The sequence below is a fragment of the Rhinolophus ferrumequinum genome, chromosome 9 (assembly GCF_004115265.2).
Source record: "Rhinolophus ferrumequinum isolate MPI-CBG mRhiFer1 chromosome 9, mRhiFer1_v1.p, whole genome shotgun sequence".
Taxonomy (NCBI): domain Eukaryota; kingdom Metazoa; phylum Chordata; class Mammalia; order Chiroptera; family Rhinolophidae; genus Rhinolophus; species Rhinolophus ferrumequinum.
In genome coordinates, this window is record NC_046292.1 from 12999432 (window position 1) to 13025341 (window position 25910).

The 25910-nt window shown below is 51.4% G+C and overlaps 1 protein-coding gene across 2 annotated transcripts in view; it reads right to left on the reverse strand.

Moving 5' to 3' along the window:
* Positions 1-25910, reverse strand: part of CAPZB (capping actin protein of muscle Z-line subunit beta) — a 133900-nt gene that overhangs the window by 15825 nt on the left and 92165 nt on the right. For both annotated transcript variants that reach the window (XM_033114324.1, XM_033114325.1), the window contains exons 4-6: positions 21113-21226; positions 2446-2587; positions 1936-2052 (exon numbers count right to left, since the gene is read on the reverse strand). In XM_033114324.1, coding sequence (XP_032970215.1) covers positions 1936-2052; positions 2446-2587; positions 21113-21226 — 373 coding nt within the window. The remainder of the gene's footprint in view (positions 1-1935; positions 2053-2445; positions 2588-21112; positions 21227-25910) is intronic.

Sequence of the window (25910 nt, forward strand, 5' to 3'; positions counted from 1 at the left end):
GGGAGAGGCGGCCTCCCTGAAGGAGCTGCTCGTGACCACAGGGTGGGAAACGGGCAAAGCAGTACTTCTCACAGCACAAAAGGAGCCTGAGGTGCAGACATGGGGTGAGCCCGGATGAGAGTGAGAAGAAAGAAACCACAGCCAAGCCTGAAGTGACCTGGTCCTACTAAAGCAGGAAGCCAGCTGGCAGGCGGTGCTCAATCGCAGACGGCTCAAAGGGCATTTATTTGAAAATGTAGAGCCCTACTTAGACGGTGGATTTCTAACTGGCTAAACAAGCTCACCCTAAAGAAAAGCACCCTAAGAAAGATGACTATCAGGCCGATGTCTCCCTCTAAGGAAGTGTCTGGTGTCCATGCTGGAGGGCTCTGCACTTGGCCTTGAGCTAATTAATATAAGACCCAGCATCATCTCAGTTACCGTGCAAACAACAAAGCCAGAAGGAATAGCTAACACGTGGATGACTGAAATCAAGATTCAATGGAACTCACGGGCAGAGTGGATCAAAAACAAAATGTGAGGACAAATGTAAAATCACATTTAAAAAAAAAGAAGATTTACTGCATGAGAACAGAATGGGAAATTCCTGGACCGTCTGTGGTTCCTGGGAAAGAGATGGGGGTGAGAACACCAGGGGGTGGCCATTCGCTCGACCGCATGCGTGCGCGGTGCCAGCCTAAGCAACCCTGGCCACGTTCTGGAGGACAGGTTCTGTTCCGGATGTCATTTTTTATGGAAGCTGATGTAAAAGGAACGGGTTGCCTTTCAAAGCAGTGAGCCGCTGGTCAGGTTGGGAATGACCTCTGAACTCTTCCAAAGTCAAGATCCCGTGACTCTAGTCGCCTTTTAACTGCTGTGGCCAAACGTACTCATTCCCTCTTTGGAGTGTTGCGAGCTTTGAAAAGCAGCCTGCTTGGGCCTGCACTGGAGGATTCTGGAGACTGTCACACAGCGCCATCCTTGGAGAGCTGCTACGTGGGGGCCAGGGCTGAGCAGAGAGCGGCTGGTCACAGTACACGTCTGTTACCAGTCACTACGAGGCCCGTGCGTGAGGAGGCCAGAAAACCCATTTCGAAGCTTAAAGCAGGCGCTCCCTCTTCTGTATCTTTTTAACTTTTATTTCAGCCTTTTCTCGCCTTTTTGGGGACCCTGGCTACTGTCCCCCAGCAGCCTGCTGCCATGGCTGGGCCCACCCCACCTACACGGTAACATCCACCAGCTGTCTCCGCAGACAGCACCTTCCCACCAGTGTCTGAGGTCTGCTGCTTGCCCACAGCCGTCCCTCCCCCTACCGTGAAAAGCAGCCAGACTTTACTCGAGGAAATCAACACCCCCTTTCCACCTACACTGCCACGGGTAGTCACACGAGCCACATCTGGCCAGACTGTTTCCTACCCCCTAGCCTCAGGAAATGATTCTGTGATGGACCAGCAACCCAAATCGAGCCAGTGAGACATTTCTGGGGGACAGCAAACCTCCTGAAAGAGAAGCTCTGTTCCCGATACTGCCAGGGGCTACCGTGTGGCAACAGAGTCCTGGTGGCATTCTGGGCGTCGCAGACCCGCCATGCTGAATGAAGCCTGAACTTCGGAGTTCTGTGAGCTGACTCGTTTCCATTTTTGCTTAAGTCAGAGTTTTACTTCTGTCACTTGCAACTGAGAGTCGTAATACATGATCTGAGTCATAACTGAGAAATTCATTCATTCTAAAATGTTAATCAGCAGTATGTCCTAAACATCACAGGAGCGTTTTAATGTAAACACCTCGACCCAAAGAGAAAACCTCCCCTGACTGAACCTCGGGAATCCCTGAGAGGCCTGTGGGGAGATCAGTCAGGCAGAGGCTACCCCAGGGACCCTCTGTGGGGATACCTGCTCACCCACCTCCACGTACGGTCAGCGCTTAGGCTGGCCCCTGTGGCACTGGCAACCCTACCTGTCTGGTAAGGCTGCCTCCGAGGTTCATGGTGCCAGAGCCGGATTTGTTGGTTTGCAGCCACAGCATCACTGTGGAGGTCAGCTTGTAATGGGCGGTGCGGCCACTGGATTTCTCCTGGGGGACGAGACAGAGAACAGAACCTTGCGTGCAAGCCCAAGCTGAGGAGAGCCTGAGGTGGCCCCTGAGTTCAGGGTGATTCTAACACGTCCCTTCCTAAGACATTACCACAATATTACCTTTCTTGTAAAATCCCAACTGGTTTTCAAAGGGACTCAATCTGCAATCATGTGTATTTGGTTCTTTGGGGATCTTTACTAATGACTACTGCCATCCTGACTTATCTTTATCCAAACGGCTTCAGGACAGTTTTTAGAAATAAACAGGGGTGGGTTTAGGTGTCACCGTACGCCCCCCTTCAAGAAGCATCTGTTAGAGAACAGGGGCTGCACCGCTGGGTGTGGCCTCTGCTCCGGGAGGCCCTGGGCGGCCCGTGGCGGGGAGCCGTACCTGCACTTCCACCACGTGGATGGAATCCCAGCAGCCTTTGATCTTCTTTGATCCGTCTCCAGCCTTCTTTATGAGGATCACTCCAGCAAAGCCATGATCCAGATCCCAGAGGTAGACAGATGACACGCCGCCTTCAAAATACCTGCAGGAAACAGGCCCACGTGCCCATTAGATGTTAAACCTGTCAAATTACAGACCATCAGCCCAGGTCCCAGGGGTTGTCATTCAGCAAAGGTTCACCTAAGTGTCTGGCTGGGATTAAGGACCCCTCCGTGTAACGGTCGCAGGGCTGATGCTTGCATGTTTCATGAACATCCAGCAACCCCCCCCGGGGGGGGCGGTGTTCACAGAAAGAACATGGCTTCAGAGTCCTCAAGATGAGTCTGAGCCTGAGCTCTGCCACGTACTGTAGCTTTGTGGTTTTTGGCAAATGTACCAAACTTCTCTGGGCTTCAGGTTCTTCTCAGACGAAGGATGCAGCAAAGTGTGTGACGGACAGCAGACACTCAGTGAGGGGTCATTACTGCTGAGTAACCGTGACTGTCCGATATCCCTAACTTCTGGGATAGCTATTTTACAGGGAAGCTAAAGAAAAAAAACTGAGGAACAAACACTTCCTCACCCAGAACCCTTCAGGCCTGGGTGCACCAGGGCTTCTATGGTCTTTCAGAGAAACCTGCTACCACCCTCCTGCCAGGAACGAAGGGCTAAGCGTGGGACGGAGCTTCCTCCTCAGGCCTGAGTCAATACGGGAACATTCCTAATTAACATCAAGTGCAAGAAGGAAAGAAAAGGCCACAGGAGAAAAGGCAATCAGGTTAGGCTCCCAAATCCAAGAGACCGAAGCCAGCAGCTGTGACAGCGTCCGGACGCTGCGAGTACAGATCTGAGGAGCTCAGAAGGCAAAGGAGGACCATCGGCGGGTGTGCAATGCCTCACAGTCTGCTGATGACAACTAAAACTGGAACAATCTCGCCAGCACATTCTTTACCAGCTCTCCAGTAAGGCACATTCTTTACCAGGAAGTCTGTGACCTCGCTGACCCCAGATGACCCCTGCTCAAAAGTGTGGCAGGCACTCTGGGACCTACCAGACTGTGGCCTCAGGCGTGAACAGCAGGCAGGCAGCTTGGTGGTGGGTGATCGTGGGCTTGGGTCAGACAGGTGTGGGTGCCATGCCCTGCCCTGCCAGTTACGGGCTCGGCTCATGCATTCCTCCACCTAACAACTATTTACTAAGGGCTACCAGGTCCCAACTGTGTGAACGGGGTCTTAGAATCGTTACGAGACAAAAACAACAAAGGAAGGTAGACACCCGACTCAAGATTATCATTAATTTCTTCCCCCCCCTTCTTTCACCTCCCCCCCCGCCACTCCGGTTCAAGCTGTTGTTTCTCAGTCTAGTTGTGTAGGACACAGCTCCCTGGCCCATGCTGGTGTGATGAGCCTTGTGCTCCCCCCTGGCTGAAGCAGTTGGTCGCCAGTCGTTGGTCGGCCGCTCACCCATGGCAGCTCTCGCTGGCTGCCGGCCACTCACACTGGCCACTGGTAGCCCAGGGCACCGTACGGCAGCCCAGCTCCAGAGAGAGCCGTTGTTCACAGTCTTAACTATAGAGGGTGCAGTTCACTGGCCCATGTGGGAATCAAACCGGCCCCCACCGGGCCACCACCTGGCCGGCCCCCATTAATTTTAGTAACAAAAATAAGTACTAAAAATAAACACGTCTGTGAATTACTGCTCAAATAAAGTTGTTATACAATAAAAATATAAAATGTTAATATGAAGAGGGTATGGGTGAAGAAATATGAGAATTCTCCGTACTTTTTTTCTGTTTTTGCTAATTTTACTGTAAATCTGAAACTATTTCAAACTAAAAAGTGTTTGTGCAAGGGTCAGTGTGTGATAAACACCAGAGTGTAACCAAGGGACAAACAGGCCAAGGAAATAGCCCTTCCTCACGAATGACAGCCCTACCCGTGAGCTGTGGGGTAGGCGGCTGTTTCACGCTCCTGCTGGGCGGCCAAGGGGTCCTTCCCAGGTCTGCTACCCTCGCCCCTCCTGGCCAGGATTCCTGCAGCAGACTGGGGCCGGCCCATGGCTGCCGCCACCGCCACATCCTGTCCCCACTGCTCCATTCCTGCACCATCGCTGTGATTAAGCTGTCAAATGAAATTCACAACTCTGCCTCCCCTGGCAAGAAGCCTGGGAGGCAGGTGAGGGCAGGACTGCCCAGGATACTGAGGCCAGCGCCGATGCCAGCCCCGGGGCTAAATGTCGGTCAGACAATGGAGGGTGGGGAGGTGTCTGGCTCCAGACAAGTCTAACACTGAGAGGGGAAAAGTGTGAGTAAAGGGACAGACACAGCTGAGCCCAGAGCTCACTGCCATTCTAGGTGACCTCTAGGACATCAGCCAACCTGGGCATTCAGGGACCCCACTCACGGAGATTCTTTCTCTGGTTCCAAATCTCTTTTCAACACTGCGCCCCATCCTCCACAAACACCCCCCCGGGACAGGGGAGGGGGGCAGGCCCCACATGCCTCTGTAGGGCCATCCTGGTCTGGATCAGCTCTGTAGGCGCTGGGCACCCGCGGGGCTTCCTGGGATGCTCCCAGGACACGTGGAGACGGAGCCGTCACTGCTGGGCCAGAGCCCTCGCAGTGCTCAGGTGAGTGTGTAGCCGGGGCTCCAGGGGCCTCTCCGGCTTGTTCTCCTGGATTGGGATGGCTCCCTTGGCTCACAAGTTCACTAGGAGGCACCCCAACACTACCAAGGGAGGAGAGGAACAGCCCACAGCGACCTGCGAACACCGTCCTCTTGGTGACAGCTGTCTGGGTTCTCCCACCTGGTTTTCCCTTTTAGTCTGCTTGTAGGCAGAGCAGCCCCACAGCAAAAGGGAAAAAAACAAGTTTAAAAAATGGTGGCTTTTCCTCTGCTGGCAAGAAGGATGGGCCAATAATTCCTTCTTTCTGTTGGCCACCTTGGAGTGAAGGCTTGAAGCCCAGGGAGTATTTGCACCCTCCCAGCCTCTGTTGTCCCTGTCACAGGCTCACCGCCCTGTGTGCTGGAGCACACGGGAGAGCGGACTAGGCCGCCCTGGAAGGGACCCGGGGGAGATCCTGGGGGTTTAACAGCCCTGTCGACACCACTCAGCGACCTGTTCAAAAGCGCCAGGAGGCCTGCAGTTGATCCCCGCCCCCCGTCCCATCCCTTAGATTTGTTTCCTTCCAGAAAAATTAAAGCAGCGGCATGAATGTTTTATAAGGTGGAAGTGGCCGTTTCCACGCCAACGTCCCACCCATGGCCCGGCTCCCACACTGGCAGCTTCTCCCTGGCTTGCTCAGCTTCCCTGGGGCCACACTGACCAGGCCCAGAGTTTCAAAATGCTAGAGACAGAGGAGGTAAAAATGTAACCTCCATTCTGACCTCTGTGTGGGTTACTAGTCCCCCAAATTAAAAAATTTATTGCAAGAACATTATATAAAAAGGAAATTTAAAAATTAGCCCACAGGACCATATATCAACTTATCCCATAAATCTGACTTTTTCCAAATTCCCGTCCCGTCTTTGTCCAGATGCGTAATTTTTATGTAACTATAAGCACAGCGAGGGTACTGCGTTGCGTTCAGCTTTTCTCACTTGGCGCACAATCATTAGCACTTTTCCATGGAGCCACATGACCTACGTAATTGTTTTTAATAGCTGAGATAGTATTCCATGGGGAGTAGCCTCGTGTACAGTCCATTTGACTTTTAATAAAGAAATGACGGCCTCACTGTGGCTGTTCCCTCTTCCAGGCGGGCGTTCCTCGCCGAGGTGAGGCGGACGTGCTGCCTCGGCAGGTAGGGAGGGCCCCAGCCCCACAACAATTCAAGAACGGACTTGCATTCCATCCACCGAGATGGATCTCCAGGGACTCGAGAGGCTGCAAGTCTCAACCCGAGGTTCCAAGACAAAGGGAGCAGAGGACTACGTGATCAGAAACGGCCGTTTCGGAATCACCCAGAAGGAGCAGCCTCTCCGACAAGTGCTGTCAGGACCGCTGCGTGCAGGGTCGGTGGCAAGGTGACTGCGGGGCATACAGACAGCCCCCCATTACATGGTTTACGGCTCTGCTCTGCGCGTGAAGCATTAATTAAAGAGGGACCTCAACAAGTTTTTGAAAATTTCTTCTTACCTACTGTACTTTGATCATAATGACATGAAACAGGAAAAAAAATAATTTTTATGTGGTTCACATTTATGAGTTTTTACATAAAGGCTTTTGTGGGTATTTTAAGAATGTGCTAAAATGTTGTCTGAAACCACATAAAGCCATCTGAGGAGTCGCCCGCCAGAACTAACAGCACACACATGGAAGCACTTTAACTGGCCTTTGTATATTTAATGAGTCAAATAGTATTAATATTGTTTAAATGCTAACATGCTATTTCAATAAGGTGGCTCTACCATCGCCAGCAACTTGCTCTCAGGCCTTGCACGTCAATGCGAATGAATGATCAAATGCGGCCCAGGGCTGAGAGCAGGCTACAGAGGACTTAACCCGGCCCAGCCCTGAGCTCTGTCCCTGCTCCATTATTTCAAAATCCTCCGCTCACCGGGGAGGGAGGGAGTGAGGCAGGGAGGCGGGCAGGCTCAGCGGACTTGGGCTCAAGAGGGGAGGCCCTCTTCCTGCAGTGAGGTCTCTGGTCAATTGGCAGCTCGGAGAACATCTTTAAAACGTGGAGGCCTGAAGAGGAAAGCACGGGCTTTTCTTAGGCCTGAAATCCACGCACGCGAATAGGGTGAAGGACCAGTTAGCCAGACAACACAGGGACAACCTGCAGGGAGACTGTGGAGAAGCTACCTTAGAAAGTCTTGAACCATGAAGCGGTGGGGCCTCTGAAAGCTCCAGGAACATTGGCAGTAGGGGAGAGGACAGATCAACCTAGGAACTGGAGTAAAACTCTCTGCTGGGGTCCACCGGAGAATAAAGCTTCTACAATATTGGTGAATTCCAAGACTTTCCCAGTAAACACTAACATTTTCTACAGCAAATGGAACTGCAGAGAATTCTGACAGTTGGGGCTAAGAAGATGGGGACACTCTGGGTTGGCTCTGTAAGTCCCGCCATTTGAAAAATAGGGCATTGATTACAACAGGCAGAAACAGGGTTCATAAACTCCAAAAGATCGCGTTACCAGGGACACCTCTGTGCTGGATGAGCCAGGAGCAAAAGGCAAGACCCTTAGGTGGGGCTATTAGTATCAGCTGTCAATTACAACTAAGCATCTGGTTGAGTTTGTTCTCCATCATTGGTTACACCCTGAACTCTCTTCTCCAAGTTCCAGGTCGTTTTCCCCTGAAAATCACTCTTCCACTTGAATCACAGTCACGTGTACAGATCCTATGTCCATAACTCTTCAACCACAGGACTTCTGGGGGGAAGGAGGAAAAAATGGGACAACATAATACTTCACACTCAAAATGACCTACTTCACAAAAGAAAGAAGAAAAGAAAATATTTCGGCTTCCAAAGCTTTATGGAGTGTTTGAAGCAGAGGAATGTAAGGAGACCTAGGATGGAAACTTGTTTCGGGAACCTGAGCTGTAGCTACGAATTAGCCAATTCCCGGTCTTGGCCAACACAGGGCTGCAAATGTAAAAGGAAAGATGGGCTGGAATGGACTTTGAAGTTGGCCTTTAGTCCTTCTTTTCAAATCGCCTCTTGGGAGAACAGCTGGATTTGTGCTTCTAATACAGAGGCCCCCAACAGGTAATGAGTCACAGGCCATGACTCTCCACAAAAGAACCAAAGCCAGGACAGACCTGTCGGGAGCAGGCCTTTCTTGGGTTCACCCAGACCTGGTCTTTTAGCCACAAATGGCGGGGCGCCATCACAGGGTGGGGTTGCCTTCAAAGGACTTGGACCGCTAGCAATGCAATGACGTCTGCAATGCAGAGGTACAGTCACCTCCAAACTCAGACAAGCCAGGGAGCACTTACAAGGCAAGCTCCCTAGGTGCTGGAGTATGAGGGGGCTTTCTTCTGCAGTCGCTTCATTAAATAAAACTGAGAGGAAGGAAAGGAGTATTTATCTGGTACCAATGTGGTGCCAAAGACTGCTTTCCCATTTGTCAAATGAAAGAGCTGGGTCAGCGGCTCATGAGGGTCTCTCCCAGCTCTGACTGTCAAGAATTTGGTGGCTGCATTGGGACCTGTGTGAGGTAGACTGAGCAACAGCGCAGATACCTAACAGCTTAATCAAGTTGGGTCAAAACTCTGCTTACATGCCTCCTATGACAGGGAACTCATTACATTCCCAAGGCAAACATTTCCGCTTTGAACAATTCAAACAGCTGAGTGGAAATTTCTACCTACTGCGTTAGGGAACCACACAAAACAAGAACTTCATGCCCTTTCCTCATGTAGTCCTTTTAAATATCTAATGATGGCTTACGTAAACCCCAAGATTTCTTTTTTTCTGGCCTTCTTGTCATTATACTATTCCTCATAAGACATGACTTTAAGTCCCCATACCTTGGTTATGCTCCTCTGTAAGGGCATGAGAACAGAAGCACGCGTGACTGTGCGTGAACCAATGGGGAGTAGAGAGCAACATGTCTCTCGGGATACAGGCTCCTTCTCCATCAAGGAACGCGACAGCGAGTTCACTTTCTTGGTAATCACACCTCACTCATATTGACATTTATACTGAGCTTGCAGTCGTCTCAAATGAAATTATGTTTTCTTAGGTGTTGTTATGAAAGTGTCTCCCACATCCTATACTTTTGAGAGCTTGGTACCTGGACCCACGACTATCACTTTCCACTCAAATCTGTTTTATTTAGTTCTCACAGACATGGCTTCACCGTTTCAATCTCTCTTTTGTGTGGTCCAGCTCTCCAAACGTCAGAATTCCAAGACTCCCTAGAAAGAATACTGTACGCTGAAGTGAGGCTTCTGAGGGGAAACTTACAGTCAACCTGGAAGGTCTGTGCCCTTCTTTCAGGTTGGGGCAACAGTACAAAGGTGGGAAATGCCCATGGCCTCAATTCTGACAGGAGGTGAAGGGACCTGCTGGGGTGTATGAAGGAGAGAGAGAAGGGAATATATGAGAGGGGCTTGGGTGAAACGGCAGATGAAGAGTTCTGACTAAAAATTTAAATCAGTGCAATTAAAACACTTGGGATCCTTGTATTATCTAGTGCCAAGCTGCCCTTACGAAGTCCAAAGCTGAGATTCCATGAGATCCTTACTTCCCTTACTGTGTCCTTCTGTCACGCACACGTCTGCTCTGCGTCTCAGATCACACTAAACAGTAGCAGCAAGAGCTGTGATAAATGGTGATGAGGGACACTTTACTGTAACAAGTCCTTGGTCACAGCAATGACCACAGGGTCATATGGTCCCTCGATCAAACAGAAACTCCCACGCTTCATGACTGATTTAACGGCAAAGACAGGGAGATGAAAACCCAGAGGCACAGCCATCCTCCCGGTGGCTGAGGCTCTGTCCCCAAACGTATCTTTTTGCTTCCTCCCATCCTAAAAATGAAAAGGAAATCCTCAGCTACTGGCAGTAGTTTGTTTTTCTGATCACCCTTAACATCCTTCCACCATAAAAAGGCACCTGGTACTCACAGGTGGGAACAATTCAATTCCACCCCAGGAAAAAAGAAAACTCTCCAATTTGCTTGGAAAGGCATCTAAAACCTGGCTTCCTTCCTTGCAGTGGAGACCAGCATTCCTTTTTCGTTGGCTCCAAACTGGTCACTGTCGAGAAGCTAAGAGTGTTCCGCGTCCAACAGAAGGATGTGGGTGCTGCCCGATGGGCACAGCTTCTGGAAAGCCCACAGACAGCTGCAGACGGCAGGCTGACAGCCACAGCCGAGGGGATGGGAAGTGTGGGCTCCGCCCCACGCTGGTGTACCCGCCTCCCTGCAGGCGCCTCTGTAAAACCACCTCATGGATGCAGCAGGAAGAGCACAGGGAGCAGTGGCCCGGAAGTCCTGGCTACGGAGCCCAGCACACAGCAGGCATGTGACCACTGGTGGCTGCTCGTTTTCACAAGGGTCTTCCTCTCTGGGCCGAGAGGGGCAGATCGTCTCCCTTCTTCTTCTAACCCTGATGTGTTCTGAACTGCCCATGAAGCACAGTCCCATACCCACAGCCCGGGGGCGGGGGCGGGGGCCAGCTCCGCACAACATGGAGAAAGATCGCTGCCCGGCCAGCCCAGCTCTGCCGCTGAAACCCGATTGCCCTTGTTTGTGTGTTGAGACCAGCTGTTTTCACCACAATTTGTGGACCGTGTCCCAGAGTCTGCCCATGGACATGGGACAGGTATTGTGCGGAAATGCCTCCCAGGACACACAGGTGCAACAAGCCCCTGAGCACACATACCGATGGGCTTAGGCATGTGCGGCTGGGATGCCAGCTGCACTCAGGAGTGCACATCTGGACTGCGGCTACAGCGCTTTACGGCCTCGCTTTATAAGGCTTTTATTTTTTTTTTTTTACTTGAAGAGAAATAATGAAGGCCTCTCTGGAAACAATGGTGCCGCTGCAGGGGCCGCCGATCTGGCTCTGGGGTCTGACCAAGCTGTCTGCGCGTGGCACCACCGTGACCTTCTTGTGCCTCTCTGACTACCTGTGGAAACACTGCCGGCACCGCGGAGCCCACCTCATGAGAATGTCAAGGCCTTCTGGAATTTCGAAGCCATCACTATCATCCAAGAGCTGCCGCTTTGGAGAAGCCATTCTGGGTCCGGGGCTTTGCATACATTACTTTACAGTTAAGAAACCGGAAAGCCAGAGAGAGAGAAAGGGATGCACCCAAGTCACAGCTGAGAAGTGGGGAGCTGGGGTTTAGACCTGGGGTGGGGCTGGCCCCACATGGCCCTGGTTCAGCCTGTGAGGTTGAATTCAGGTGAGTTAAACACACACACGCCATTAGGCCCCTGTACACAATGCTGCCTCAAGGGGAAGGAGAACATCAGAGAAGGAAAGAAGGGGTACAGTGAGTAGCCAGGAATCTGGGGCACGCCACTGAGCACCCTGTGTCGGGAATTCTGGAAAGGAGGCTTCCTCCACCTCAGTGAAGCAGCTAGGGCCTGCTGACTGAACCTTTGGAAGACCACCCATCCCTGACACTGCCACAAAGCAGCTTCCCAAAAAAGAGGGATTTGCCAGCAGCCGGGGAAGCAGCCAGGGAAGCAGCCAGGGAAGCAGCCAGGGAAGCAGCCAGGGAGCACAGGACCTCAAGCAGGAGCTTGACCACCAGAGGGCGCTGGTCCTTCCTTCTAGGCGGTGCTTTCGCCCCAACACGTGGAACTGCATGACCCAAAGCGTGACTGCCACATGCTTACAGGAACCCAAGAATTCTAGAGGAAACTGAGTCCCTGATGCTGACTCGGGGATTGTGTTGGTGTACAAACTTGTTTTCCGCACATTCCTGCTTTCCATTTGACTTCCTTTTAGCAGACACAATCTGACAGCGCGTGCCAAGGCCCCAAGACCCTGGCCAGTAGCCTCAGGACGCCACATGAAGACGACCTGCAGTGGATGCTCCCTCACTGGCCTCCAGGCTGGAGCAATGTGCAGGCTTGGCTAGACTCACTCTTTAGGGGCTCTAGAAACTAGCAGACACCTTTGATTAAGAACAGTGGTCACAAGAGGGCTGAAACTCATACTCTGAGGGCAGGAAGTGGACTCAACTCAACTCCCCAGAAGGTGGTCAGGGCTTCTGTCAACCCGTCTTCCTATTCCATTAAAACGACACAACTGAGGTGGACTTGGGTTTCCCCAAAAACTGCTTCCAGCACTTTCACACACACAAGCCCAAGGCTGTGGCAAGGCGGAGTCCCACAGCCGGCGGGGCGGGATTCTCAGAGGCCCTCTGTATGCCTGGCTGAAGATACAAATAATATATGGGAAAGCTCAAATACTAATTATACGCCGACAAGCTGAGAGCCAGACAGCACTTCCGTCTTCACCCCACGGTCTCTGGAGCACAAGATGTGCAGCAACTGGTACTTGTCCCAGGGTCCTTCTGGAGACCTTTAAATCTGGGAAGAGGCTCCACACCTCTGGGCAAGGGCAACAAGGTTTCCAGATCGTGAGCCTCTGAGACCTGCCTGAAGGGGCAGGGAGCGAGGGCGGACGTGCCAAACCAGACGGCCCAGGGTTCATCCAGCTCCAGAACTTCCCCTGAACAGTTCTCCCATTACCTCATGCTGACTCTGCTCAGTGCTCTCACCCATGTCCCCGTGGGGTTCTGATGCTAGACACTGAAAGTAAGTTGGCCTGGCTGTTTCTGGCTGTGGGAAGCACTGGGTAACACATCTCACTTAGCCAGACTGGGGAGAGTAGTTAAGACTCAGTAGCCAGACTGAGAGAACTCTGGGTCAGGGTCCTTCCACTCCCGGCCTCTCCTACCTAGCCTCCAAACTGCTCACGGAGGAATTTCTTAGGATGCACGTCCCAGCTCTGCTGTGTGTCCCAGGACCCTGCACACCCTTCCCGATGCACTGAGAATAACACGCAAAGCCCATGCCTGACAAGGGTCTTAGTACCTCCCCTCATCGCTCACGTCCTGCTCCGGCCTTCACTCATGGACCACACAACCCCGGAACCCCCTCAGGACTTTGCCCAAGAGAATCCCACTGCTCAAAGCATGGCCTTGACCCCGACACCCCCAAGTTACACTGCTGAGCCCGGGTTCACTAGGGGACTCAGGACTCAGCACTGAGTTGAGCTCCTGGCCAAGAGTTATTCCAGTGAAAGGGGACAGGACAGGAGCAGCCAAAGGAAAAGGCACATGAGGGGTAGGGGTGGGAAGGTGTGTGGGAAGTCCCAAACAAACCAGATGCACACTTCCAAGAGCTGGTGACTTCTCCCTCAGGCTCAGAGCACGGCAGGTTCTCAGTAAACACGTGTGAAATGATCATAAGTTTTCTCTCTCCCGTCACCACAGACGGGAACTGTTTCACTCCATTTTCGAGACAGACCGTGTTTCCCCGAAAGTAAGACCTAGCCGGACCATCAGCTCTAACGCGTCTTTTGGAGCAAAAATTAATATAAGACCCGGTATTTTATATTATTATATTATAAGACCCGGTCTTATGGTAAAATAAGACCGGGCCTTGTATCAATTTTTGCTCCAAAAGACGTTATTAGAGCTGATGGTCCGGCTAGGTCTTATTTTCAGGAAAATGGGAATAACTTGTGGTCTCACCATGGGCTGGTGGCAGAGCTCCGACCAGAACCCACAGCTTTCTCATGTGGCTGGTAACATCATACAGCCAGCTACGTCACCACGTCCACACCCAGACGACCACATGCACAATCATAAATGCACAGACTATGAGATACCTGTAAGCTAACTGCTGCAAAGTTAGAGTATCCTGTTATACTGACAGCCTTAAGGTCACCGCCTGGACACGACGAGTCTGTGCAAGGGGTGGCAGCACCTCAGCCCCTAAGATGGGCAGTGGTACCTTTCAAACGGATAAGCAAACAGAGGCTCCAAAAGTTTACTTACCTGCCCCACGTCAGCCAGCATCAAGTCCAGGTCTCCTTCAAAGCCCAAACCACCCCATTCTGCAGCCCAGCCCGGACACAGTGTGGGGCGTCAGAGACTTCTGACGGAGGCATGGGCACGCCCACCCACCCTCAGTTACTACTTCCCAGACTTCTGCTACTTCCACTTCTTCGGAAAACCGTGCGCTACCTTCTACAATTCCCACCAGGATGGACACACTACAATTCCCCAGGCCCAGTATTCCTGTCCACGGAATGCACAGCTCCTAGGAGCCCAGGGCCCAAGGTCTGAAGGCAGCTGGGAACAAGGACTTTCAGGGACCCAGGACACCAATGCGACGGACTTTTTATACACGTGAATAGGGAAGTCCTGCCCCTCCTGGACCAGTGTTGCTCAAATGTCAAATGACTGAGGGATGGAGAATGGAAGGAGCGGAAACAAGCACAATTCTAACATGGCCCCAGGAAGGAGAGAGGAGGCAGGAGGCCAGGGGAAAGCCCATCGACTAAGCACCCTGATGCTCCCAGGGTGGCTCGTGGGCTTCTGGGACTGCCACGGGGTGCCAGCCTCGTCTCACTCTGTGAAACTTCCTCCAGACAAGAAGGGTTGATCAGAAAAGCTAATTAAAGCGTTTGAAGATTATCTCAGACCCAAAACAAGGAAGAACACAATATGCCTCCCTGCCCTGCTTCTCAAACCCCTCCCGCTCCCTCCCCTCGACTCTGGCCTTCATTAAGCTTTGATTTCAATCAATTGCACACCCACTAAAATTAGCTTATAAGGCCAATAAATTGCAACCGCATGTTTGAAGGTATTATCTGCTGCGAGCCAAGAGCCAAAGATCGCAGAGCACAGGGCATGATGTCTGGCACAGATGGGAGCAATCAGCTTTGGAAGAAAGCAGTGCCAGCCCCTTCGGTCAGAACATCTGGTCTCGGCAGAACCTGGGCCGACAGAGGCAACGGCGAGACGCGACGTGGAAGCCAGAACAGGGAAGCCTCCCGTCTTCCCTGGGAACCTGAAAAATCAAAGCACTGATCTTGGGGTTCGGGGCAGCCAACTGGTGCCTCACACCTCAAGTGAGACGTTTCTCTGGAGGCTCCAAGTGCCTACCCTCCACTGAGGGCCCCACCGCTAAGTCTCTCAAAGAAAGCTGGATCCTTAGGTCGAGTGATGATGTTTTGTGAATGAGCTATCCTCGGCTTGGGCCTAAAAAAGCAGTGAACTCGGCTGAGAAAGAAGTGACCCCCTGAGCTGGCCGCCCAAGAGTGTGCCCTTCCTGCTACCTTTTCCCACTCCCCTGGACTGAGCCAGGCCGGCGAATTCGAGCTGGAATACCATCTTGGGGCTTGGCAGAGAAGAATGAGAGCAGTCTAGATGTGGGCGACCAGGGTGGGAGGGCTTGGGGGAGGAAAGTGTTGAAATTCAAGATGACTTCAGAACAGATAATGACCTCAGCCAGCACTCCAGCAAAATATGCTTGTCATCTCCTAAGCGTTCACAGCAAACTGACTATTTTAATCTAAAAAACAGGGCTGTCTGGGTAGTGCTAACAGTTGCTTGATAGTTATTCTAGGGGAGAGTTACTACCATGGGCCCTTTCTGCCACTGACGATGGCAAACAAAAACAACTGATAAATGTGGGAGGGGCCTAGAGAGTGGGGGGTGAGGATGTGCAGGGAGCTCTGAGCAGTGGGGTAAATAAGGAATTGAACGGCTTTGAAGGGATCCCGCAGGACACAGAGGTCGTCTCCCTGGGTCCCGGGGCCCCTACTCGCCTCTTGCCCGTCTTGGGGAGAATCCCACTGCCAACTGCTGGCACATTTACTCCATAAAGGAGAAATGCCGTGTACAGGCATGCTGTGTGCAGCATCCCCACAGGAGTTACAAGCCAGAGGGCCTGCTAGTGAGTGAACGCACCCCTGGCCCTGCTCCCTCACCCTGACCATACCAACCCCATGGCTGATGATTAATTCTAATTCCCTGCAAAGTCAAAGCCTTTACAGACCCGGGAGGCAGCGGGGCCCAGAGCCCAGGACAGGATCGAAGGCGTTCCTTCAGGATGCTCATGGCGAGAGAAGCCTCTGGTGGGACAGCGAGCATTCTGGGGGCCAATGAGCACCCTCTCCCTGGAAAGGCCCGGTGCAGCTGCAGCAGGATGCCTGGCCTGCATATTTCAGCTCTAAGTTTCTGTGTGCTCACTGACATCTCCTTCCTTTCATCTTCTTAAGGACAACATCAAGAGAAAGACAATGAACCCACGAGAAGCGGGAAGAAAGAGAACCAGGACGCTGTGGCACCACTGTGCACACACATACTGCTGGTGCTGGCAGGAGCTCTGTCTGCTTCTAGCTGGATGACAAAAAATCCCCCAAGTTCAGTCTGAAGGCGTAAGTGGTGGTGGTGGTGACGTGTGTGTGTGGGGCGGGGCGGAGGGGGGCAGGAGAGCACCGCAGGCCTCCTGCTGTGTGAGCTGAGTTCGGTGCTGCCCTCCCAGGATATATATATATAACGTCCTTCCCTCTTGAGAGTTCACAGGACTGGACGCCCCCTGAAGGCTCCTTACAGGACAGCACTTACCACAGGAGGACTCTTAGCCCAGATGTGGCCAGAATCTGGTATCGGAGGGGGTGAGAAGAGGCCAGAGTACAAGCCAAACTCAGTCCGAACTACAATCCAATAGGATCCAAGAATCCAGAAACATGTGGATTGTCAGGAATTAAAGACCCAATAAGAATGGGGGACATGCCTGCTCTTCATATTCTTCAAGCCCCCTGGGGTGCAGGCTGAGCTCCGGTTTAGAGTGGGGCACCCCAGAAATGGCACCTACTCTCACGGTGTCCTGCTCTCACGGTGGCACTTTTTCAGTCCCTCCACTTTCTTTCTGACGGGGGTGGGTCTGCCTGAGGCTCTGGGCTCCTGTCACCAGGCCCAGGACACAGGGCATCTTCTGGCCCCTCCAGGAGTAACTCAGAGTGACTGTAGCCAACAGACCGTTGCCTTAACCCCCTTGCCAACATGAGAGCAAATAGATGGACAAATTCATGTGGCTTCATTCCCTGGGGTGACAACAAATGAGTTTTCCTATGGGAATGGGATGAGTCTTTCCAATGGGAGTGGGAGGGACGTGGGACAGAGAAGGCACGACCCTTCAGCCATGGAGCAATCTGGTCCCTAGAAAACCCAGAGTAACCACAGGCCGGTGCTGCTCAAAGCAGAGACAAGGCCTCCCAGCCACTGGCTGACTTCCATCCGCTCCAAAATCACGGGGAAAAGAGCTCACGCTCCAGGCCCCACCGCGGCCACCAACGTGACCACCACCAACTCACAACCCAGAAATGGTCTGGCTCATCATGTGTGGTCCAGCTGAGAAAATGTTCCTCACACTTGGTCTCAGGAGAGAGTGTTTCTAGTACACTCTGCTAACACTGGGTGGTTTAAACCGATGCCCCGGTCCCCAATTTGACAGCTCTGACCACCATCTCTCCGGTGGCCTGTGGTTGCCGTCACTTCCTGCCCTCCTCTGGGGGTGCCCCCTGGAGGCCAAGTCCTCTCGTCCTCCCCCCCGAAGGGCTCACTGACGCTGCTGGGGACAGCAGAGCATCCTCTGGGCCATAGTTCCACTGTCACCAACTGTCATATCACCCCTCTCAACCCCCCAGCAGGTCAGTTCACCTTCAGAGGAGAGTGTAGGCACACGGAAACACGGGTCATTAAGGCTCAAAAGCCACCCAAAAGGTGGACATTTGCCCAAGGAGGGGTAGCCTCTTCCGGAGTCAGACCCAGGTGTGTTTTCTAGCGGTGAATCAGCCAGAGGCGGTTTCAGGTCTGATAAATGAGCTAACTCCCACTTACCCTCCAGGGTTACTGCAAGGATTAGGGATTACTTCGAAGTTTTTTTTTTTTTAATGATAATGGGGAAATGCTCACGATACTAGGCCAGTCAAGATCCTACAGAGGGCATGTACCTAAGACTGACCATGTGTCACATTAGACAGGAGGCGGTCTCCTAATTATGATTTGTCAACTTTAAGGAAGGTGTGAAAGCAATACACATTCAGTAGAAATGGAACTTCGAATTGTTTTTCCCTGGGCTAGTGGCACGTGCAGGACGCTGTCTCGTGATGCCGGGCAGCAGCAAGGAGCCCTCCTTCCAGTCAGTCCAGGGGTCATCAGGGGAAATACTTGAGACTCGACAGTGTGCTATATACTGACAATGTTTTGTGGACACGATGTTTTGTACTTTCACATCCCGTCATGTCTACAAAACACCCATCTGGGTCTCCAGCTTCTGGTGAGAAGAGGAAGGCAACTACTCTTGAGATGCAACTCCAGATAACTGCCCAACTGGAGGCCACTGTAAGTGTTCTGAGCGTGTTTGAGGAAGGCTAGGCTACGCTGTGATGTGCTATAGGTGCATTAAATGCACTTCTGACTTACGATACTGTCAACTTGCGATGGGTTTATTGGGACATAATCCCACTGTAAGCCGAGAAGCATCTGTATATGAACCAGGGGGACGCGATGGAGGAAAAAGGGAGGAAAAGTCAAAGATGCAACTTGGCTCTTCCCCGGGTCTGACCCAAAAGGGCAGGACAAAGCAACATGTCTACATCACCTCAGTCAAGAAATCACAACCCAAATGTTTAAGTCTGTAAGACACCAGAAACACCTTTATCCTGATTCTTGGAGAATCCAAGAGCCACCCTGCCTTGGAGACGCCTGCACCGCGGCACCCTGCTCCACCTCGACGGCCCCTTCTGGGCATCATATGTCAGCTCCAACGTCACCTCCTGTGGAGGGCCTTCCAGCCGCTCTCCTTACAGCAGTCACACATCATGGCACTTGTTCACAGGCTGCTGTTTGTCTTTCCACAATGGACGGAAGCGCCATGAGGGCAAGGACTTGGTCCGCCACGTTCAAGTCCATGCCCCCAGCACTCACCAAGCACCCGGGCCACAGCCAACACTCAAATGTCAGTCGAGTAAATGAATACATTCCGGACTTGAGCTGGATAAGGATGGCTTTACATCCCAGTTCCAGCGCCGACCGGCTGCGTGAACTTGGCAGTTATTTCACCTCTCTGAACCTGTCAACTTAGTTGTTAAACGAGGGGACTCCTTTCTCACAGGCTGTTCGGAAGATTAAATGAGACAAAGGAGATCCTGCGGCAGTTAACACAGTGCTTGCACAATCGCGGTTGGTGATGCTGTTATCGTCACTGCTGTTTTATTATCAAATCTTCACAACCACATAAAACTGATTCCACTTGGAGATTCGTGATAGCTGGACTGGCTTCTTGCCAAGTGGCTGGGTACGAGGAGACAGTGCAAAACAACTACAAGTAAACTAGCAGACATCAGTGAGTCAACCTCTCACCTTCAGGCAGAAGGAGCTCTTCCACCACAGGCCCGAGTCCTAGATGTGAGAGCTCTTTAAACACTGAAATTTATTTTTAACTGTGAAAATCAGTCATTTGTGGAAACTTCAGGCAAATATATGGATTTAAATCTTAGCTTTAAACCTCTATTTCCTGTGGCCTAGGGTGAGTCATTTAGCCTCTCAGAGCTTTAGTCTCCTCATCTGTAAAAAAGGGACAAAACCCCCAGAGGTTCTCATAAGGATCAAAGACGATGCAGATAAAAATACTGGCACGTGACAGATACTGAAGAAAAAGCTGATTACACAAGGATGTATTCAGAGAGAATGAAATGGCCACTGGTTCGTGGCTGTGCTTTTGAATGTCACTCATCTGCTTAAATGTGGTGGGGTTGTTTGTGTATTAGACTGAGGTGTCACTTTTCCTCCCGCACCAACTTTTAAAAGAAATTCTTGATTAAACGCGTTGTATGAAATCTGCTATGAACTGGAAGACCATCCACCTGTCTGCAAAGTGGAGACCCGAAATTCTCTCGCCAGGTGAAAACTCCACAGCTTTCTATAGCAATATCGGTTCCAGCCGTTTAGATGCTTCTTCTCAGTTGCATTTTTTTGCCTGTATCCTAGATCAGGGTGGGCAAACTACAAACTGAGGGCTAAATCCCATCTACTTTAGTGCTCAAGTGGTGGTTTTTACACTTTTAAAGGGAAATAAAGCAAGCAAGCAAATAACAAGTGTCAGGGACTTATGCAGCCTACAAAGCTGAACGTTTTTACTATCTGGTCTTTTACAGAAAAGTTTGCCCACCCCTCTCCTAAATGACTGGATTGAATTAGTACTGAGGTAGTACTGCATGTTTACAGTTTTGCTATATTTTCAGTAATAGAACGTAATCTAAAATGAGAGTCTGTTGATTAAAAAAGAACACGGCAGAGGATAAACTTCTGTGGAGCCTCTCCTTGCAAAGCTGATTAGGTGGCTACTCTCTTTGGTGGTGTGGTGGTGTGGTGGTGTAGGAGGCAGGACTGGATGGCAGCAGAAGGGCGAGGTGGGAGCCTACGCAGAGCCAGCAAAAACACCTTTCAAGGCAGGGGCTGAGGCTGCAAACAACTCAGGAGTCAGCAAAATGTCAGCTCCCAGTGTTAAGGACCACAACTCGTCCTGCCCTAGTGACTGGTCTGGAAGCAGGGACCCCCGGCACCAGTTAAGATCTGGGTCAGACATGCAGTATGGAAAAAACAGAGGCCTCTGCAAACAGACAGACTTGGGTCAGATTCCTGGCTCTTGCCTTGGACAAACACCTTAATCTATCTGAGCCTTAGTTTCTTCATCTGAAAAATGGGAACTAAAACAGCCATCACGTTTGTGAGGATTTGAGACAATGTGTAGGGAGTATCTGGCATTGTCTTACAGTACCCGCCGTCCCAGTGGCACCTGCTGTCCCCAGTGGCACCCGCCGTCCCAGTGGCACCCGCCGTCCCCAGTGGCACCCGCCATCCCAGTGGCACCCGCTAGCATGAACATGATGGGGAGGAACGCACCGGTAAGTCCATCCATGGCAGCACTCTATCTCCGAGTCATTTCCTAACTGACCCAATTAGAACACGAGTGCCCAGCATCCTGCTCAGGGGGCGGAGAATCTTAATTAGCTGGGCGAGCCAGGTAACAGGTTCATGGGAGACTTACTGGCCAGGCCCAGGCCTCGCTCACAAGTGATGTACTTATCAAAACCACGAGAGCTAAAGTGCAAGGGGAGTAAGTAACTCACAGGTCTCGATACTGGTCAAATGCGTTGTTGGCTTCCACCTCCAGCTTTCTCAGTCGAGCAGAAGGCATGGCCCCGTCTTCCAAAGGAGGGTCATACTTGTTACTCCATGGTGACCTGGAGGGGAGGAATGGGAAGGAGGTCAGATGAGTCATTTCGGGGAGGCATAGCCTGTGAGCGATCTGAAATTTCAGAGAAAAAGCCCCAGCTGTCTGAAATTTCAGAGAAAAAGTCACTATCCATAGCAGAGATTTTCCCAGGCCCTGGCAACAAACATGGCTTTCTTGAGGTTTGCAGAGCAAGGAGTCAGCAGCGGGCCGACTTGGACATGACCCCCGTGCTCCACCTTTCCCCAGCTGGGTACTTTCTAGCAAGTGTCTGTTTTGTAAAATGAGGCTACTACTTGCTACCCATAGGACTGTTGCAAGGAGCAAAGGAGAAAACACAAGCGCCTACACCAGAGCCTGACATACAGTGAGTGTTTCAACAAATGTGAGTTCTTTCTTATCACTTGTCTAGTTTTCCTTTGCTTTCACCACTGTATTGATCAATAGATGCCCCTCTCCTTCCTGACCAGCTGCCAGCTCCCGATACGCAGTTACTGCAAAGACTTTCTTATACAATTAAGGATCAAGAAGAGAGCTGTCGCCCCACAGGGGATGTTGATTATACATAAGAAAACCCGAGCGATCAAGTTCTCCACGTGCACACAGGACAGCTTTCCCAACATTCAAGGGCCATACACACATATAAAGACTGCAGAGTAATGAGAACCAGCCTCTCTTTCGCCAGGCCGAAGACTTGCCGCATTTTAAAAAATGTATTTTGCAACTTCAGGAAAGCATTTAATCACAGTACTAGAAAGGGAACTATCTACTTATTAAATCCTGCAGGGGGAGTTCACAGAGCTGGGGGCTTACAGAAAGAGAATTAAAAAGGTGAGAGAGGAACGGAAAGGAAAAGACAATATGAAATTGGCACAAAGCCCTTTACACACTTGGGCATAAACAGCTCGTGTGTCCACGGTGAGAAACCCACACTGTCTCTTCTGTTTCTGCTGCTGACAACAAACCTCACATACTGAGGACTCAAAGGAACCTTTTGATTCCAGATGGATGTTAAGGAAAAAAAGATATCATTGTCTTCTGAACCCCAGTTTTAACAAATTCTGTGCACAAACACCTTTCTTCTTGGTAACCGGTGCCCAACCAAGCACGTACGTCAGCAAGCAGGGGAGGCCTCTCCCTTCCCGAGCACGGGCTGCCGTGTCTGGCTGATCCCTCCAAACAGTGCAGCCCGATGGAACTTTCCATGACAATGGACAGATTCTACATCTGCGCCGTCCAAAATGGCAGCAGCCACTAGCTTTACATGGCTACTGAGTGCTTGTGGCTAGTGGAACTCGAGGGGCTGAAATTTAATTTGAACTCTAGAACCTAAGCTCCAAGAGGGCAAGAGTCTTTCTGTTCTGTCTTGTTCTCCACCTAGAACAGTGCCTGGCTCTCAACGACATGCTCATTCAAAAAAAGTGTTGTTCAAAGAATAAGTCGATACTTGTACCCCCCACCCCCAAAGCAGCAGTAACCACCCCCCGCTTCCCTGCCCCCGCTCTCCCGTACAGACAAGGCATGTTCATACATGTCTTACAGCTGGCATGCTGTACAGCTGGCATGTTCCTGCCCTTCCCTCGCTCTACCCGGTAAGAGAACTTTGAGAAGAACGCCTGAGCTGCTAGCTTCCTGCCTGAGTACCTAGCACAGTCTGTGTGCTTTCAGGGCTGGTGACCTGGGCACAGGGTGGGGAAGAACGGACCCCCAGGAATTCTGTCTGCTAGTCCTCCACAAAAGAGATGGAACAGAGGTGGAAGAACTTTCTGCTTTGTCTGCTGAGACCTCTCCCCAGATCCAGAGACAAAGATGCAGTTCAGAGCGCGGTCGACTCCACTATTTGTAAACTGGGCTTGATATACCTCCACTCGCCAGCAGGAGTGGCAAAGACGCTGAGGGCGAGAACACGAACTCCCCTTTCCCCTGCATGCTCCCCGAGAGTCTCCACAGCATACACGCCCACCGCTGCCTTCCTGTGGGCCTGGAAGACCTGCCCCAAACGGCTTTCATTTAAAGGCGACCTGATTAGACACAAGAGCCCATCTCTCTTGCAGAATGGGGGTCTGGAATTTTAAAGAAGCCTGTAACTCACATTTCTCCTGGCTCACAGCCGTTAGTCCTGGAGCCGGGGTAATTGTAGCTGGGGGAAAAATCATAACATTACCCAGAATATTCTTAGTGGAAGGGGCACTCAGAACACATTTAAGAGCTTAAATGGAGGCCATTTGAAAAAAGACAGATGGACAGGAACACTTAGATTTCAAAAGTCAGGCCTTTCATTTCCCTCAGAGAATGCTTTTTGTTTCAGCTAACAGGTTTCAAACAGCGCTGCTGGCAACAGTCACACCATAAGGATCTTATTTAAGCAAACGATCAAACACACTTAGGATGGAAATGTGTGGAGAAAATCAGAAGACCTTGAAGTTTTATATCGAGAAGGGAAAGGGGAAGAACAGTCCTGTGCCCTGACACCCCAGACCCCTCTGGGTGCCTGCGGAATGCAGGCGGGAGCCGGCAGGGTGACCTGGAGGGGTGGCAGGTACCAAGTCCCTGGGGGAGCCTGGCCTTGGCGTGGATGTGGAAATGATCCCAGCCTCCCGAGCAAGCTGCTGGGGAATAGCTGCCTCAGGCAGCAAGCTGGAGTTTTCAGGTGGAGAAAAGAAACATAATGACAGCGCTAGTTAAGCAAGACTCGGCTAAAGGAGGCTAAAGGATCTCCTCTTCCCGGAAGGCTGATCTGAACCCTGGGCCTGAAGAGGCTGCGTATCCTACTGCGATGTGTCCCCTGGTCCCTCTCTTGAGGGTCCGGTCCCCCCACTTCCTAGGAGGCTCCCAGTGAGGACTGGGCCCTATGCCCACGACCGAGGCAGTGACTGGACCTTCAGAGCTGAACCCACTGATCACGGCAGCCTCACCTCCACGCTGAGCACTCCCACGCCTGTGTCTCCCTCTCCACCCGGCCTCTGGACCATCCACACCCACTAGACAGCTCCACGTTCACCTCATGGGCACCATGAGCTGAAAAGAGTCCCAAACCAACAACTGCTAGAGTCTTCCTCACCCCAATAAACAGTGACCCCCATCTTCCAGCTGCTCAGGCCCAACACCGGGCAACAGCCCTTCACGCTCCATCCACCTGCAAATGCTGCTGCCTCTACTCACAAAACTTACCTCAGACCTGACTACTGTTCTAGGCCCTGGTCTGGCCCGGATCAGGCCTAAGTACATTTTCTGCCTAACTTCCATTTGAAGCTAGAAAAGGGAAATGATTATAAAACAATTGTCTAGTTTCTTCAAAAGTCAGTATTAATTAAATCTTTGTAGTTTACATCAAGTCCTGCGCTATTCTGCACCTCACTTGTGCTCTTTAATTCCCCCAATAACCAAGTGCCATGTCCCATTACACCCCCGCTGGCCAATCTGCCCCAGCCACACCTCTGACCTCTGACCTCCGGCCTGGCCCGCCCCGCACACTGCCTTCTCCCACTCTGGCCTGGATCCTGACCAGCTCAGCTCCAGTCAGGGCCGCACATCCTGAGCACGCGTCCCTCGGACCTGTGTCGGCCTGGGCCGTCACCTTACAGCTTATTTCAAACATGACCGCTAACAGCTGTCTATCCAGCCCGTCTCTCCCTTGACTTGTTCATTTTCTTCCCTTTTCAGCCCACAGTATTTATGCATTTGCTGACTACCAGCTTGCTCACCAGGTATAAGTTCCATACAAGAGCGACTTGGAATAGCGTCTGGCGTATGCAGCACATGCTTAGAGCAAGATGTTGGTGAGCACGCTGTTGAAAGAATGAATACTATGATTTCTATTTTCTATGTAAGAAAACGAAAGTCAACAAGTCATCTGTCAAAGTCTCCACTGCGACAAGGAGCAGCGGTGATTTGCTGGTTGGGAGCCCATGTTGACTGACTCCAGACAGTTTTTTCTGCTCCACTTCTCTGACCCTGACACTCCACTCCCCAAAAAAGAACATTAGACTGAAGCTTCCAGATTCAGCCTGGGTTCTGTGGGCTCTAAATAAACCTAGAGCAGATGGTTCCCCCACCATTCTTCAAGGCACTGACTATAGCAATCTGTCACAGAAATACCAGACTGGTTTAGGGATTCCTACCCTTTTTTAGTAGGGAGAACTCCTAGATACCCTTAAAAACCTAGTTCAGACATCACCTCCTTCAGAAAGCCCTCCTGGAGTCAACCATGGTCTCTTCTATGCCACCGTCAAACCCTGAATAAGCCTGACACTGGCTGCATGAATCACATCATACATCTCCTGTTCAGACCAGTGACCACTCAGGGTAGGGATTAATGTCAACTCAGTTATTCCCAGCCCTCAGCACGGTGATGGAAAGAGAAAGCAGAGTTGCATATTTGCTTGACAATTTGCATATTTGCTGCATGCAAATGCTCCTTAACCGCACAGGCCCTCCATGTGCTCAGGGTCCCCGTCACGTCCACATCTTGTACCCTGCCCTTTACAGGACTTGATGAATCATAATGAAACAGCTCACTGTCTTGGAACAATATCCCTCTCCTATTAGACTGTAAGCTCCGCCAGTGCAGGGCCTTCTGTTCACTGCTGAATTGCCAATGCTTATTAGAGGCAACTCCACAACACCTACTGGTTGGCCGCATAGAAGGATGGATGGAAGGGATGAAAGGAAGGAGGGAGGGAGAGAGGAAGGAA